The following is a 15,173-nucleotide window of genomic DNA, read 5'->3' on the forward strand; positions in this document are numbered from 1 at the left end:
CAGCTTTTTACGTGCTGACAATTAAAAGGTTTGAAGAGGGGAAGTAAGTGAACCATAAACAGGCTCATTCACAAACACCGATACACACACTCGTTTAGATAACACTCCTATACACACACCGATGAACTCACACAAACAGGCATTCAAACACACACTCGTTTAGATAACAGTCCTACACACACACCGATAAACTCACATAAACCGACATTCATACACACACTCAGGTGCACACCAGCTAGCGTTCACACACACACACACACACACACACACACACACACACACACACACACACACACACATACACACACACATATTTATACAACCAGCTGATTAACTACCATTTCTTGCAAAAAAAAAATGAACCACAACTCTTCAGCGTCATTCTGAAAATAGTCTTCTTTCTTCAATTTCCATGTGTGATTTGACACATATAAGAAGAAGCACTACTGATTCAGAGAGAAACTTGACATTTTTTGCGGGATACAAAAGGGGATGTGACATTTGTTGAGAGGTTAAACTCAGCATGAACATCCTCACAAAATCAACAGCCCTCTTCAATTCCACATGATAAATTAATCACAGGATATTACAATGTTAGACTCCACATTACATGAATGTACAACAAATCACACAACATTACCCACCGGTGAACATTTAATCAACCCAGAATTCAGGCCATTGTTATTAATAGGCTTGACACAGCAGTAATTCTGCCTTAATTAGCCTCAACATAGAGCCTGCTAATACTCAGTACAGTCATTTGAACTTAAGTACTACATAAAGTCTCACTCATTTACAGCACGTCACCATCTTTCTCCATCAGCCTGAGCAGTAAGACTGCACATCCAATATAATTGCCCATCATTTCCTGTTTTGCAGAAAGTGCTAATTCCACAGCATCATAATCCTTAGAAGGCAAGTCTTCTGTCCAATGGTGTCCTAAGTTTTCAGTAATTTATGCACTTTTTCCCCCATGATGCCATCTGTCCAATGTAGTGTGGTGTAGGGCTCTTTGTAAACAAGTAAACAAGGCAGGTTTGATGCTTTAACCCTTTTAACCCTTTTTGTTGTAACCCAGCCCCCGGAGGGACCACATCTCATCTTCTTCCAGACACAAACATCCTGCAAGACCAGGGTAGGGCTTGGTTTCATGTGAGGAGGCTTGTTGTAGATGATATGACTGTCCTTCTGCCATCTGTGTTACAGTCAGGCAGCTGGTCACAGTTCTCCAAGAACTTCGAGGCCTGTGAAACTGACCATGTGCAGGCTACCATAAGGCAAGGACACACAATATTCTAAACAACCTCTTCTTGCCTAACACCTAAGACATAACAGACCCAATATGCCTCCCCCTGGGCCTACCAATGTCCAGTTTTCTTTCCAAAACTGAAATGGATGGTGGGATACCAAAATGAAACTGGGAAGAGTATTTTTTTCCACATGCACACTGTCACAACTTAGCAACACTACACTTTCTGGAGCATGTCTGGCAGGCAATGAGAAATAATTCTGTTTCTGATTCAGGCACTGTAAGGCCCCTACAGAATGACGAGAGGTGATTTGTACAGTTTATATAAGAAATCTAAATAAAACCAAAAATGAAAGCTGGGATGAATATACCAGTAAATAAAGAAGCCAAATTAATTAGTTGGTGATATTTGTATAGTGGCTAAATATGCCCACACTCACCTGAGGATGGTGCAGTGTTCTAGTATAACTGTGTACATAGAATCAAACATATCAGTTTCCCCATAGACATGGCAAATAAAAGAAACATCTGGCTGTTTTCAAGCAGTCATGGGTGTACAAGCAGGTGATGATTTAACACGAGTGGCTTTTTGTTTTCATTGAAATGTGAGCTTCTTTAGCGCAGCCCGTAGTGCATTAGGAGGCCTGAGTGGACATCTTTCTGCTAATCGCTAAAGCTGGGACAGAAATTCTTGTGTCAACTGACATAATGTGGAAATAGCCAAACACAGCTGTAATTACTGTGTATACAAGACCATACTTCCAAAGATAACACAGAAAGTACAGTGACGGCAGGAACCAAGGAAATTGATCTGAATTATCAATCTAAGTAAAAAACTGGCACAGCATACTGTAATGATACTGTGGACTGTTTCATTAAAGTATTTCATGACGAAGTAAACCAAGAAATGAGATTTTGTGTGATGGTGAGTAACAGAATAGCTTGACCTACAAAGGACCGAGCATGAAGGCAATAGTATATATTTACAGTAGTTAGGGCCTAATTGTACAAATAACTCTGCTGCCTTGTCTCAGCACTATCCCGCTAACTCTCGTTCTGGTGCAGCCAGCTCCTACTTCAGCTCTCCAACGGCGTGTCATAAATGATCTCAACTCTGCCCCCTGCTGCTTCATCTCAGTACTATCCCAGCAATCTCCCGTTCTGGTGCATCCGGCTTGTATCTCAGCTCTCCACTAGCCAGTTATAAACGATCTAAGCGCTGCCCCCTGCTGCCATATTTCAGTAGTATCACTCCCAGACCAGGACTCCGGTTCTGGTTCCCCGTTGTTCGTGTCCCGTTTCTTGGACAGTTACAGTCCCGACACAACAAATACACACAAATTTAAAATGAATAAGTAATCGGTTTACTCTTCATTTCTCGGTAACCTGTCATTCACTGTTATTACTTCCTCCTTTGGGAAAGTTCCATGTGTGAATACCTGCTTATGTGTATGCAACATTTTCTAAGAATTCACAATTTAAATTTACTATTGTAGCATTCAAATACTACAAATATTAAGGTACTAATAACCTACCAACAAATATATTAATAGACTATATATTATGTTTATGTCATGTGGAGTCGTCAAACTCTGGGAATTATTATATATTATTATCTTACTATATTTATAACATTACAGACCCATGAGCTTAAATAGAATTATTGTCGGTACACAGCAGGCGGCGTATTGTAGGACACCTGAGACGCCGCGGATGTCGGGGGCGCGCGCTGCCGTGGACGCGCGGCGGACGTGTGACGTGAGGCGCCAGTGGGGCCCGATGCCGGCGCACGGAGCGCAGGGACGCCGCCGCATGTCCTACTGTAAGCCTTGGGAAGCTGCAGCGGAAGCCGCGTGTGGCGGATACTGGGACGGCAGTGGAGCGTCGCGGCGGTAAGGGCGTCGCGGCGTCTTGGTGGACGCGCCATTGTTTGTCGCGTAGGAGGGCGGGCTGACGGCGGATCGTTTCTCCGGCTTTTCTGACAGACGGACGGGGTTCTGCTGTTCACGCCTTAACATGCAGGCATTGTCAGCCCGTCTTTTTCGGCTGTCTGCCTCCGCACATTCGGAGCATATCTAGGGTGATTATGAAGCTGCTGTTTATATATTTTCGAGGATTCCTTTGCAAATAATAGCCAGTTAGCTAGCTAGCTATCGGTAACCTATCGAGCTGGTTTGCTGTACTGCTAGTTTTAGGATACAACAGCCAGCTATGAAGCTGGCTAAACTTGTTATTGAACTAGACTGTATGGCCCTCGGCTGTGAGGCTAATATTTGTAATAGCATTTGACCGTGACAAACCCGACGAAACTCATTGTGTACTTTGTGGGAACCGTTATGGTTTATACCAGTTAGTGTCTTGCATGTTTGTGTAGCGTCGGCATTGCAGTCGTCTGGGACATACGCCTCTGTCTATTCGGTGTCAGTATTCTGGATGTCTGAAACACACGTGACGGTGTATGTACGGTTAGTACTATATCTTGCTCATATTATTCTGTGTGTCTGTGATCAGTAATGTGGCCGAGTCGTACATGTCTGTTTATGCAGTGATAGTATTGTATCTGGCTCCAAGTCTCGTGCAAGTGTACATACGGACACTACTATATCTGTCTTAATGCCTCGTGCCTGTTTACATACGGTCAGTACTGTATCTGGCTCCAAGTCTCATGCTTGTGTGTATACGGTCAGTATTGTAGCAGTCTGAGTCATTATGTGTCTGGCTATGTATGGTAGCTGTTTGAGTCATACAGGTCTGTATATAGGTTTGGTTCTGCAGACGTTTCTTCCTAGACCCAGCCACCCAGTGTGACACCTTTAACTGTGCGTACATGAACTAGCACTTGTGCTTGACGTGTATTTATCACTTCACAAACCACGTGTCTGTGGCTTTTACTGTAGCGAACGGTAAGAATAACGGTTTGTCTAGTGGCTCTACATAATTTCCCAGTTGACCGGCTAGGGCACAGCTATCCAGATTACCTTTATGAAATATTAAAGTGTATAAGTGTATGGTTATGTAATTTTAATATAATTATGGTAGTTACTCAGAGGTTGTGTTGAGGAGGATTTTAAAAGCAGTTAAAGGCAGGCAGACAGGCTTCATATAAAGCACATTAGAATCTCTATGGTTACTTTGAAATCCCCAAAGTCTACCTTCACTGACATGCTTGTCTTACATTTTACCCAAATTTCGGACTTATTTTGTGGGCTGAGTCTTAAATGACATTTATGTATTCTTTATTAGAATTGGAAAGTAAAATTTAATCAGTATTTTATTTCTTAACCTTTTTGTAATATATTTTTCAATATTTGGGCCATGCAACTTGCTTCTTTCCATTATATTCTTTTGTAGTTGAAAAATGTACCCACTGAAGTGTTTATATGTCAGTAATCACACCAAGTCTGGCAGCCGTGTTTCTAGGTAGGAATCTACTCTGGAAAAAGTTTGGATTTTGGAATGTTTCTCTTAAATGTATGATTTAGGTATTCTGATTTTAACTGCAGTCAGACAGTAAGCCTGTGTATTTCTGTTGTAAATGATTGCACTGACTTATGGGTAGTCAAGGCCTCTTTCTGATGCTGGTCTAAGGAATTAACCCAAGTAAGGTGAATCTGTCAGGTGCTCTGTGTCTCTGCCCTTAGGTTTGAGCAGAAAACCTTTTATGGTTCTTGAATAATTGACGATGTCACCGATTTGTTCAAAATGGCTCATATTGGTCGTCGTTTGGCACAGGTAAGCTGATATCTACTGAAACAGCTTCCTAGTGTGACTATAAATGCTACTGGCATCATTTCTGTGTGTAGTGCCAGCCTGAGCCTGTGCAACTGTCAGTGCCCCCTCCTGTCAGACACCTGTCTTACTGTATCTACCCTGAAAGTGGAGACCTTGGCCTTTTATGCATCTTTTGCTCTGCCAGACCTCATTCTCCTGCAGCCGTGAACAGGACTCAGGGCACAGTGTGTGGTATGTGCTTTACAGGACCCTCGTGGCTCCCTGAGGCAGCCACTGGGTTTAGATGCTTGGAAAGTCTTAGAGGCTCAAGGAATGAGATGGTAGTTCCACTGGCAGTGTTTGGGGGACGTTTTTGGCACAAGATGGACCAACTGGGGTGTCAGAAGAGTTGACCAATCAGGGAGCGCCTGTCACTCGCTGTGTTACCATCGTTTGCTTAGTCTGCTTATTTACTCTGGGATATTTTGTTGGGAGTAATATCGCGCATTAATCAGCTGCTGAATGCCAGCTTGTTTTGTGCAAGCGAATTGTTTTCTCATGTAAAGAAGCCCACGGAATGAAGTGTGTGGCTGAGCGGGTCAGAGCTGAAGACGGCTGGGTGTTTGCTTTCTTAGGCTCTGAACACAAGGTTTGCATTTCAGCAGCTTGGCACAACGCTAATGCGGCAGAATGCAGACGAATATTGTTAAGGATGGAGCTGCTTGCAGGAGGACCCTTGAGAGTTTACGCCACCCCCCACCAAGCTACCAGCTGGCCAAACTACTGGCTCACTTCTGTTATAGTGTGGGCTTTTTTTGTCATTACCAGGCAAGGCAGTGGGTCAGCTTGCCTCTTTGTATATGGCATTCAATTCTGGCTGTAGAAGCGCTAATGGCATTTTGGATGTCTGGTGTCGTTTGGGGTCTCAGATACTGTCAGGAGAGAATGGTCTGGTGAAAGCAGGGCACTGAATAGATAGAGCTCTGTGGTCTGTGCTCTAGTCCAGTTATTGGACTTCTGAGGAAGGAAAGCGGTGTGTGTCCGGGTGCGCGTTCATCTGTGTGTGTGAATTATGTTTATGTTACATTGTACATACAATGTGATAAAAATCTGTTATTTTGACATTGTGGGGACCATTTTTCAGGTCCCCACAAAGATCTGTGACTGCAATGGGCTGGGTAGGGGTTAATGTCCTCAAGTCGGGATTAGACTTTTCCCCAAACCTGTGTTTGTGTGCGCATGCGTCGGGGTGCACCCGTGTGTACCCGTGTGTGCCCGTGTGTGCCCGTGTGTGCCCGTGTGTGCCCGTGTGTACCTGTGTGTACCTGTGTGTGCCTGTGTGTGCCTGTGTGTACCTGTGTGTACCTGTGTGTACCTGTGTGTGCCTGTGTGTGCCTGTGTGTACCTGTGTGTACCTGCTGAATTCAGGGCTGTCTGCAGGTACTCAGAAGTATAAATCAGCCTTTAGCAAGAAGGGCTGACATCAGCACTGTACTTTAGGGTGCTTGTCAGACTGGATTGATATTAAACCTCTAAGCATTAAACTTACTTTTTAGTAAATTCGTCTTTTGCCGATTTATCTTCGTTTGGACAACAAACATATTGCTGTGTAAATGGCACAGCATGTTTTTGACTATAGCATTCTCCTGTTAAAGATAATATAATATAGTTTTGTATAGAAAACAATGGTTTTAGCTGTTGGAAAGATCTCATGTTGATCTGCTCTGTGGAATAACTGAAGTAAATGTAAGGACTGATTCTGCCATATTTGCCCTCTGTTACTCAGTAAAGGTATGGCTGTCATATATAAATGCATGTTTGGGACTTGCATCCTTTATGGAGGCTGTCTCTGACAGCTTAAAGTCAGCCTCCTTGTGGAAATATTGGTCAGTGTCTGTAGAGTACATTAAATCTCTTTATGTAATAACGATTTTGGGTGAGACGGCTAATACTTTTTGTGTCTTGAGTTGTAGGTGTTGAAGAAAAGAGAATTTTTTGTTGAATGCCCAGAATTCAGCTTCCCAAGACTGAACCATGAATAAAAACAAGCGGGAGAAGGAGTTCTACAGTTTGGATGTTGGCGATTCCACATTTACCGTTCTCAAACGCTACCAGAACTTAAGGCCCATTGGCTCGGGTGCACAGGGAATCGTCTGGTAAGTCTGTCGGCTGTCAGTACATTAGGTCATTTTCAGCTCATGCATGGTTCTTTTGCAGCTCCTAGTATTCCAAACGGCTGCACAATTAGCAGTTTGAGAGTTACTGAACACAATGGGAAACAGGGTTAGGCTTGTTTGTTGGGTGGTGTCCTTGGTTGAGCATTTCGTGGTGATCTTTGCTGTGCGTTGGCGTTTGGCTAGTGTTCTTGTGGTCCTAGGCTAGTGTTCTGCCCCCAAACTTGTTCTAATTTTGCTTTGTTTCACTTCACTTTCAGCTCCGCTTATGATCACTGCCTCGAGCGAAACGTGGCCATCAAGAAGCTCAGCCGGCCTTTTCAGAACCAGACCCATGCTAAGCGAGCTTACAGGGAGCTGGTGCTTATGAAATGCGTGAACCATAAAAACGTAAGTTCACAGTGTTGGACCAGCCCATGGATCCATGCCAGGCCCCATGTACGGCCAGCACTCAGTTTTGTTCAGTGTTAATAATACCACTATGAATGGATGTCTGGTGTGGCTCAAACCGCTACAGGTCCTGGTGGACGTCCTGTGGTATATTTCATGGAAACTGCTAATAGGTCACCTAAAGCAAGGGGTGAGGTCACCTTACCAAAGCTCCCTCCTTGCTGTTTTACTATTAATTACAAATTGTCATTCTATGAGTGAGGAAGGTGAACCTCACCCCTTGCTCTTTGTCAGTCCAGGGTAGGCAGCCAACTTTCAGGGTACGTAGGTGTCTTTAAGGAGTAGGAATGTTATTCTGTGCTTGCTTTCCATCCACTTGGTGATGTCAGTGTTACCTGTATTCCTCACTTTACTGTAGGATGTGTTAAGAAATGTGTAAATGGTCAAAATTATAACATATTTTATTTCTTATATCCACAGATTATTGGCCTGTTAAATGTATTTACTCCTCAAAAAACACTTGATGAATTCCAGGATGTGTGAGTATTTGTTCTTAAAAACATGTTTTTTCGTAGTTTTCATTGTAGTTGTGGTGTGCGTGTGATTTAATACTGCTTAGGGGTAGCGTAGCTCATGTCATCTGTGTTAATGTGTCAGTGCATTGAAGGTAAGACATATGGTATATTACATTAATATGAATATGGATTTGACATTTAATTGATGACATAGAGAATATTATTCAGACAGACAATTTCGAAATGCGCCTTGGTGTAGCTGCTAGCTGAATTCCCCCAGTGGTTCTGTGGTTTGGGACTGTGGCCCAGTTCTCAGTTCCCTTTTTTTTCTGTTTTGAGAACTTGCTGGACAGTGAAGCAGCAGCAGGTCCCACCATGAAATTGTGATATGAGAAGATGAGTGGTGGGTCACCGCAGGGGCTGAGCCACTGTCTTTGATCTCCCCATGTCTGCTCACAGGTACCTGGTGATGGAGCTGATGGACGCCAACCTGTGTCAGGTGATCCAGATGGAGCTGGACCACGAGCGCCTGTCCTACCTGCTCTACCAGATGCTGTGTGGGATCAAGCACCTGCACTCTGCTGGGATCATCCACAGGGTGGGACTCCTCTCTGCATCCCTGTTGGACAGGCGTCCCCTTGATATGTTTGAAATTCAGTTACACCATAATTTAACCTTTTTTACCTTCTCAAGATGAAAGGAAGATTTCTTTTTCAAAGCATGGGTATTTATTGGGAGAAGTAGTTCAGAGCCTGATAGACTGTGCTAATAAATAATGTTAAATGCGTTATGTGCCATTTGCACAAATACAGGTATACTGTAATTCTTCTTTTCGCCTACTTCCTTAGCTTGAGGGTCACTGCGCAGGGTCAGCCAACGTGTGGCACCCCTGGAGCTAGAGTGTTAAGGGCCTTGCTTAAGGGCCTACGGATTTGTGACCGTTCTGCCTAAGCCAGGGCTCAAACCGGCCCGATCACGGTCATAGAGACTGAGCCACTCACTGGCCCATAGGTTTTTAGGCTTTTAATATGACTTAGGGGTTGGGTTTTCACTGCGACTTTCTTCCTGTCTACCCACAGGATCTGAAACCAAGTAACATCGTAGTGAAATCCGACTGCACCCTGAAGATCCTGGACTTTGGTCTGGCCCGGACGGCGGCCACGGGTTTGCTGATGACGCCCTACGTGGTGACACGTTACTACCGGGCTCCCGAGGTCATCCTGGGGATGGGGTACCAGGCAAATGGTGAGCGACTTCCTGTTTCCACAGAGTGACTTACTGATTTCATGACACTGGCTCGATCTGCAGCTGGAGTTGATCAGTATTAGAGAAACACGTGTTATTAACAGAATTAAATCTGTGTGCTGTGGGTCACGTGACGCATCACAAATCTTCTAACGTTTTCTCATCGAGACTTTCCTGCACGTATGCGTGTCGTGTCTGATCCCGATGCTGGCCTGGCCTGCAGTGCGCACGTTCACACGTGAGAGTGCTGCCCAGCGCCTTGCCTGGGTCCGACCTGCTCACTCACTGCTCTGCTGTTGTTCTCTCCTCCTGTCTGTGCCACGCGCTCTTAGTGGACATTTGGTCTGTGGGGTGCATTATGGCAGAAATGGTTCGCCACAAAATCCTCTTCCCGGGACGGGACTGTATCCTTGTGCTACTGCCCGTGATCAGCTGAGCCTCAGCTGTCCAAAGCGCCTCCTCACTCCCAGTGGGCTGAACACAGATGGCACATGTTCAACTTCGGTGTCATTTTAATTCAGCTATTTCCGCAGTAGTAACCGGTGGTTTGAAGGTGGGTTTTAGTTCATAGGAAGGTGGTTTTGTCGTACCCTTACTGGTTTCGTCCGAATATTGTCTTTGTTTGACTGTGTCCCCTGAGTCGCCACCATTCCGAGACATGATGGAACGCCAGAAGTGTGTAAATGCTTTAGCAGCACCTCAGCTTGCTGTAAGGTTTAACTGTTTCAGTCTATATGTTCTGAATGTGGACGGGTCTCTCAGCTCTCCCGCACTCGCTGGCTGCGTCCTGCATGTCCCCTCCCCCCCTTTCTCTGTCCGCCGTTCATTGGTGCCTCACCGTTTATCAGTTCCTTTCATTTTCGCTTGTGTGTTCCGCATGTTAATTTTATGTCCTTCATTTTTTCAGTTGATGTCTGGTCTGTTGGCTGCATCATGGCTGAAATGGTCAGAGGTAGTGTGTTGTTTCCCGGTACGGATCGTATCCTTACCTGTACTCCATTCATCGTGTGTGTGTTTGGGTGTTCCCTTGGATACCATCGCTCCTTGCCATGCTGGCGTCATGCCTCATCATCAGAGATGTACACACTGCCTGCCTCTCTAATGTACTTGTCCCCTCTCTGAACAGCATACAGACCCATCCAGACCATTCAGAGTCTCTATTGTCTTTTCTGGTTGCTGTTTGGTTAGTGGTCTGCTTGGAATGCTGGGTAAGGTTGGTCCCTCTGCAGGATTGTATATAGCTATATATGTCGGAGGCTCTGGATGGATCACGTTGCCCACACTTTGTGTCAGAGTTTGTGTGGCCCGCTCCACGAAGGCTGTGTCGTCCTTAAATGCATCTCATCAGACATCGACCAGTGGAACAAGGTCATCGAGCAGCTGGGCACGCCGTCGCAGGACTTCCTAATGAAGCTGAATCAGTCTGTGCGCACCTACGTGGAGAACAGACCTCGCTACGCCGGATACAGCTTCGAGAAGCTCTTCCCCGACGTGCTCTTCCCGGCCGACTCTGAACACAGCAAGCTGAAGGGTGAGATCTCTGCTTTCCTGGAAGTAATCTGGGTCTTGCTGTGCCCGGGTCCTGTCAATGTGTTTCTGTTAATGAAACGTGGGCTACAACTGAGGAACACTGAGACCGGATACTCATTTCCTACCATCACCGATCATGTCGTCCAGATGGACTGTCTGAATATGCATGTGTGTAATGATAAATATTTATGGCGAGGTTGTGGTAGCCTCTGATTTTATCTTGCAGCGAGCCAGGCCAGGGACCTGCTGTCAAAAATGCTGGTGATTGATGCATCAAAGCGCATCTCTGTGGACGAGGCCCTGCAGCACCCCTATATCAATGTGTGGTACGATCCCACTGAGGTGGAAGGGGTGAGTGATAAAATGCAGCATGGGTTGAACCATGAACACGGTGGGGTGGCGGCACTGTGTTCCTTTTCCTGACTCCCCCTACACTCACTTTCTGAGGGCTGTCCGTAGCTTCCTGTCTCACCCTTGTTCCTCTGCCCCTCCCATAGCCCCCACCGCTGATCACAGACAAGCAGCTGGACGAGCGGGAGCACACAGTGGATGAATGGAAAGGTAGCCTGTCCCTGGCTGGCCAATGGCAGGCCACGTGTAACTCGAGGCTGGGTCTGTGTGCGCGATGGACATGCCTCCGTATCGCTTACGCCCAGTGAGCCAGATGAGCTCATCGCGCAGGCCCACACCGTGATAATGACTGCTGACTTTTTTAGAGCTTAAATTAGAAGGATGAATATTGCTTATTCTCACGTGGCAAATGTCACGGCGCAGCCAAAGGCTCCGATACCATCCACATCATCCCCTTCTCACTGCTGGACCAGTGAGGTGCATGCTGACCGCTTTCTCTGTCTCATTTTAGAGCTCATATACAAGGAGGTCCTGGAGTGGGAGGAGAGGATGAAAAATGGGGTGATCCGAGGCCAGCCAGCTTCCCTAGGTTAGTTACAAAGGGGGCTGTTCCCTGTTTGGCAGTGTGTGACAGATGGTGCCTGTGTGTGTATTTAGACTCTTTGGGTTGTATTGGCACTGAATGGTGATAACGTGGATGCTGGAACTTGAAAGCATGGCTGTTTATTCTCGGAATCTGTGTGTGCGTGTGTGTGTGTGTGTGTGTGTGTATGAATAATGTAGCAGGGCACTGCTGATTCCCATGCTGTTATCGGGCGCTTAAGACCCCCCCCCCCCAAAAGGGCTGGCTAATGGGACTCCTTCCTCAGGCCCCCACGGCTCCTCTGACCCCCAGGCCGTTAACACTCAGTCACAGCCAATCAAGTACGCTCTCTTACGGCTTATGGCTCCCAGAGGCTCATTAATATTGATGTTTTCAGAGGATGGATCTGCACAAACACACTCAGTCAAAAGGTTTTTAAAATGTCATTCATAATTATAACTGCCTGCGTATTTATTAATGTGCAGACGTGGCGATGAGTGGGCTCTGTATCATTGTGCATTTCAGAGACTGTAAGATGTTGTGGAAGAGGAATGTTCTGGTAAAAATCCAGTCCTTTTTCTTCTTACTGGGCTAAGTACTTTACTTTCCTACCTGGTGGGGGTGATGTGGGACAGTTGTGCATGTCGCCATGATGTGCATGGTGTCCCCCACTGGGGCAGTCTTCTGATGTAACACTCTGCTTCTCATAGCACAGGTGCAGCCGTGATGGGCGGCTCCCAGAACCCATCCTCGTGCTCCTCCGTGAACGACGTGTCCTCCATGTCCACTGACCCAACCATGGCCTCTGACACGGACAGCAGCCTGGACACCTCGGCTGGCACGCTGGGCTGCTGCAGATGACCTCCTGACCTGCATCTCCCTGTTCCCTTGGCCAGTCTCTGGGATGCTTTGGCTTCTTTTTGGGGTTTTTTGACTGTAAATAATCATGGCACGTATTTTATCCCCTAGCAAGAATTTGAGAACACACACACACACACACACACACACACACACACATATATATATAAAAAAACAACACTAAAGTGTCTGCTTAATTTTAACTATGGTCAGTTAGTACTTCTTTTTCAGCTACAGCAATACCATTTTGCCATATGACAGCAGAATGATCGGTTTAGTACAGAGTTTCCCGACTCAATAGTCAGGGACCCACAAATGGTCCATGTTTTTGCTCCCTCTCGGCTCCCTGCCTGACAGTCCACATTTTTGCAAAAACATGAACTCCACGGGTCCCTAAGGATCTGATTGGGAAACACTGGTTTAGGTTTTATGATGGAAATGTTTTGAAACTTTTCTTTTCTTTGCTGTGACCTGTCTTCTCTCCAGCCTGAGTGATTTTTGCTTTTCCTTGAAAGGTTTTAAAAACGGTCTTCCGGGCTCCTTCTCAGCCAGTGGCCTTTTTGAAATATCCAGCATGGGACTTTTTAATTAGCCTCCTTTGTATGACGCTTTCAGTTTGACGCAGCATTTTGATACATTTTTTGTTAAAGATCATCTCTGAGGAATCTTTGCTGCCTCATCCTTGTCTGCACATTGATTTGCTGATGGTTTCTTGACATCTGGAAGTTTTGCAGGTAGCCCAGGATAAGTGTTACGGCAACATCCAAAAGGCAGCCACCTGTAAATAAACTTCAAGCGTCACAGAGGATGACAACGGTCGCTGGGTTGTTAGCTAATGCGTTGCCTGGTAACGGGCTAGATCGTAGGTTCGGATCCTGAGGCTCCACTGTTTTGTGTGGGAGTCTGACAAAGAAATCCTGTTAGCTGGTTTTTATAACAGTATCATGGTGGCTCAAGTATGTATTAAAGTAGCATTTTAACTGAGTTTCAGTACAGTTACGTGTCACTTTTAGTGCTTTATTTGATTCATTTAATGAAACACTGGACCGGTGAGTGGCTGCAGCTTCACTTCTGTGCTCTTTGCGTGTTGATTTGCTTTACGGCGAACAAAAAGCTCCGGACTGGAGGAGCTGAAGCTGTACAATACGAACCCAATGGAGCACAGTAACGGCGTCCTTTCAAAGTGGGCTTGTTTTACTTACTAAAGGGAAAAGTGCCTGCAGCAGCTGCACATTCATTCCTGAATGACTAGGAGACAAGAATTTGCTTTGTGAGAATCTGTGTCTGAATTTGCGAAGGGCTGTTTTATTTTCCCGCTATTCCCTCACATTTTAGAGCGGCTAGTACAAATCTATTTTTTTACTGCTTCGACGAACCCAAAAGTTGGGAAAGGTAATGGAAAAGGGACACTTCAGAATGTCATGGAGCATTTTTAAAAGTTATTTTTACCATCCCATGGGCAGTTTGGTCAGGTTTTTCATCAAAGTAGTTTTCCTTTTGAAGTATGACAACTTTTCTCAAATCCCTTGATACACGTGTCGTGTTAAAGCTGTGTTGGAGGGCTGAGGGAGAACCGATTGGAGCAGATCTGTGTGTCAGAGCACAATATCATACATGTTTGGCGTGTGTGTCTGGTCTGTGACCCGGGGTACCTCTGAAAAGGGTGGACTCCTCATGGATTTTGTGTTTAAGTGCTCTTATTTTCGTGAGTGATTTGGCGCCCCCTTCTGGTGCAGTCGGAGCTCTGCCTCCCCACTGCTTTAGGGGGTGTTGGATCCCATTTAAAAATAGACTTTGATGAACTACCTCACACTAAATTACTCTGAGTCCCTGCATAAACTCAGCTGCCCACATTAGCTAGAGAAAACAAATGTGAAATAAAGGATTTCGTTATTTATTTATTTGAAATTGTACAATTGTCAATATTAGGATACTTCTGCTATTGTACATTGTGTACTTCACTGATGAGTACAAGAACTTCATGTATTTTTTTTTGTTTTTCTACTGTTCATGTGCAATACCCTCTACGTACTTATGTGTGTAGCATGTGATGGACTTTGCCATGTATATGTTGAAAATGTTTGGTACTGTCAATCCACATGTTTTTTTTTTTTTTTTTTTTTTTAAATAAACTAAACTGATTTTTCATGGCTGGGCACCGTTGTTGTGCTATAACCAGCTTTATTTCCTTCGCATCTGCCGAGGTGGGACTGGCTACATGTGTACCGTATTGAGCAAAGGCACAGGAACATGCTGGTCTGTAACGTATGCTAATGGGGGCAGCCACACGACTCGACAGGACAGCGTGGTCCTGGGTTTCTCTATCGCACATTGTGTCCACTGGAGTCTATGCCAACCTTAAAACAATAAACTGGAAACTGACATCATGTGTCTGTCTAAGCCCCTCTTCTTTCTCTCTGTGACATTGTGAACATTGGCATCGGAGGAAATGGAGTTAGCCACAGACGGTTTTGTACGTTTGTGTGTTGAGTTCATGTCTATAGTGTCGTTTTCCTCTGTATGCAAACCATTTTATTTTGGGGAAAATGTGAAAAAAATTCCCAGCT

General features: G+C 45.3%; 1 protein-coding gene across 5 annotated transcripts; it reads left to right on the plus strand.

Annotated features, from left to right (window-relative positions):
• The first annotated feature begins 2,979 nt into the window (after positions 1-2,979).
• LOC125738558 (mitogen-activated protein kinase 8-like) lies at positions 2,980-14,993 on the plus strand. Of its 5 annotated transcripts, none has more exons than XM_049007683.1 (12): positions 2,980-3,141; positions 6,934-7,116; positions 7,395-7,524; positions 8,005-8,063; positions 8,499-8,637; positions 9,119-9,284; positions 9,617-9,688; positions 10,633-10,815; positions 11,041-11,165; positions 11,312-11,375; positions 11,677-11,754; positions 12,464-14,993. In XM_049007683.1, the coding sequence occupies exons 2-12, from the start codon at positions 6,995-6,997 to the stop codon at positions 12,607-12,609; spliced, it is 1,284 nt and encodes a 427-aa protein (XP_048863640.1). In that variant the 5' UTR covers positions 2,980-3,141; positions 6,934-6,994; the 3' UTR covers positions 12,610-14,993. The 5 variants fall into 5 exon arrangements, with proteins under 5 accessions (XP_048863640.1, XP_048863639.1, XP_048863643.1 ...); XM_049007682.1 differs by lacking the exon at positions 9,617-9,688 and adding an exon at positions 10,192-10,263 and having other exon boundaries at positions 2,982-3,141; XM_049007686.1 differs by lacking the exon at positions 9,617-9,688 and adding an exon at positions 10,192-10,263 and having other exon boundaries at positions 2,983-3,141; positions 12,459-12,623.
• Positions 14,994-15,173: the final 180 nt, after the last annotated feature.

Source organism: Brienomyrus brachyistius, chromosome 3, assembly GCF_023856365.1.
Source record: "Brienomyrus brachyistius isolate T26 chromosome 3, BBRACH_0.4, whole genome shotgun sequence".
NCBI classification, from domain to species: domain Eukaryota; kingdom Metazoa; phylum Chordata; class Actinopteri; order Osteoglossiformes; family Mormyridae; genus Brienomyrus; species Brienomyrus brachyistius.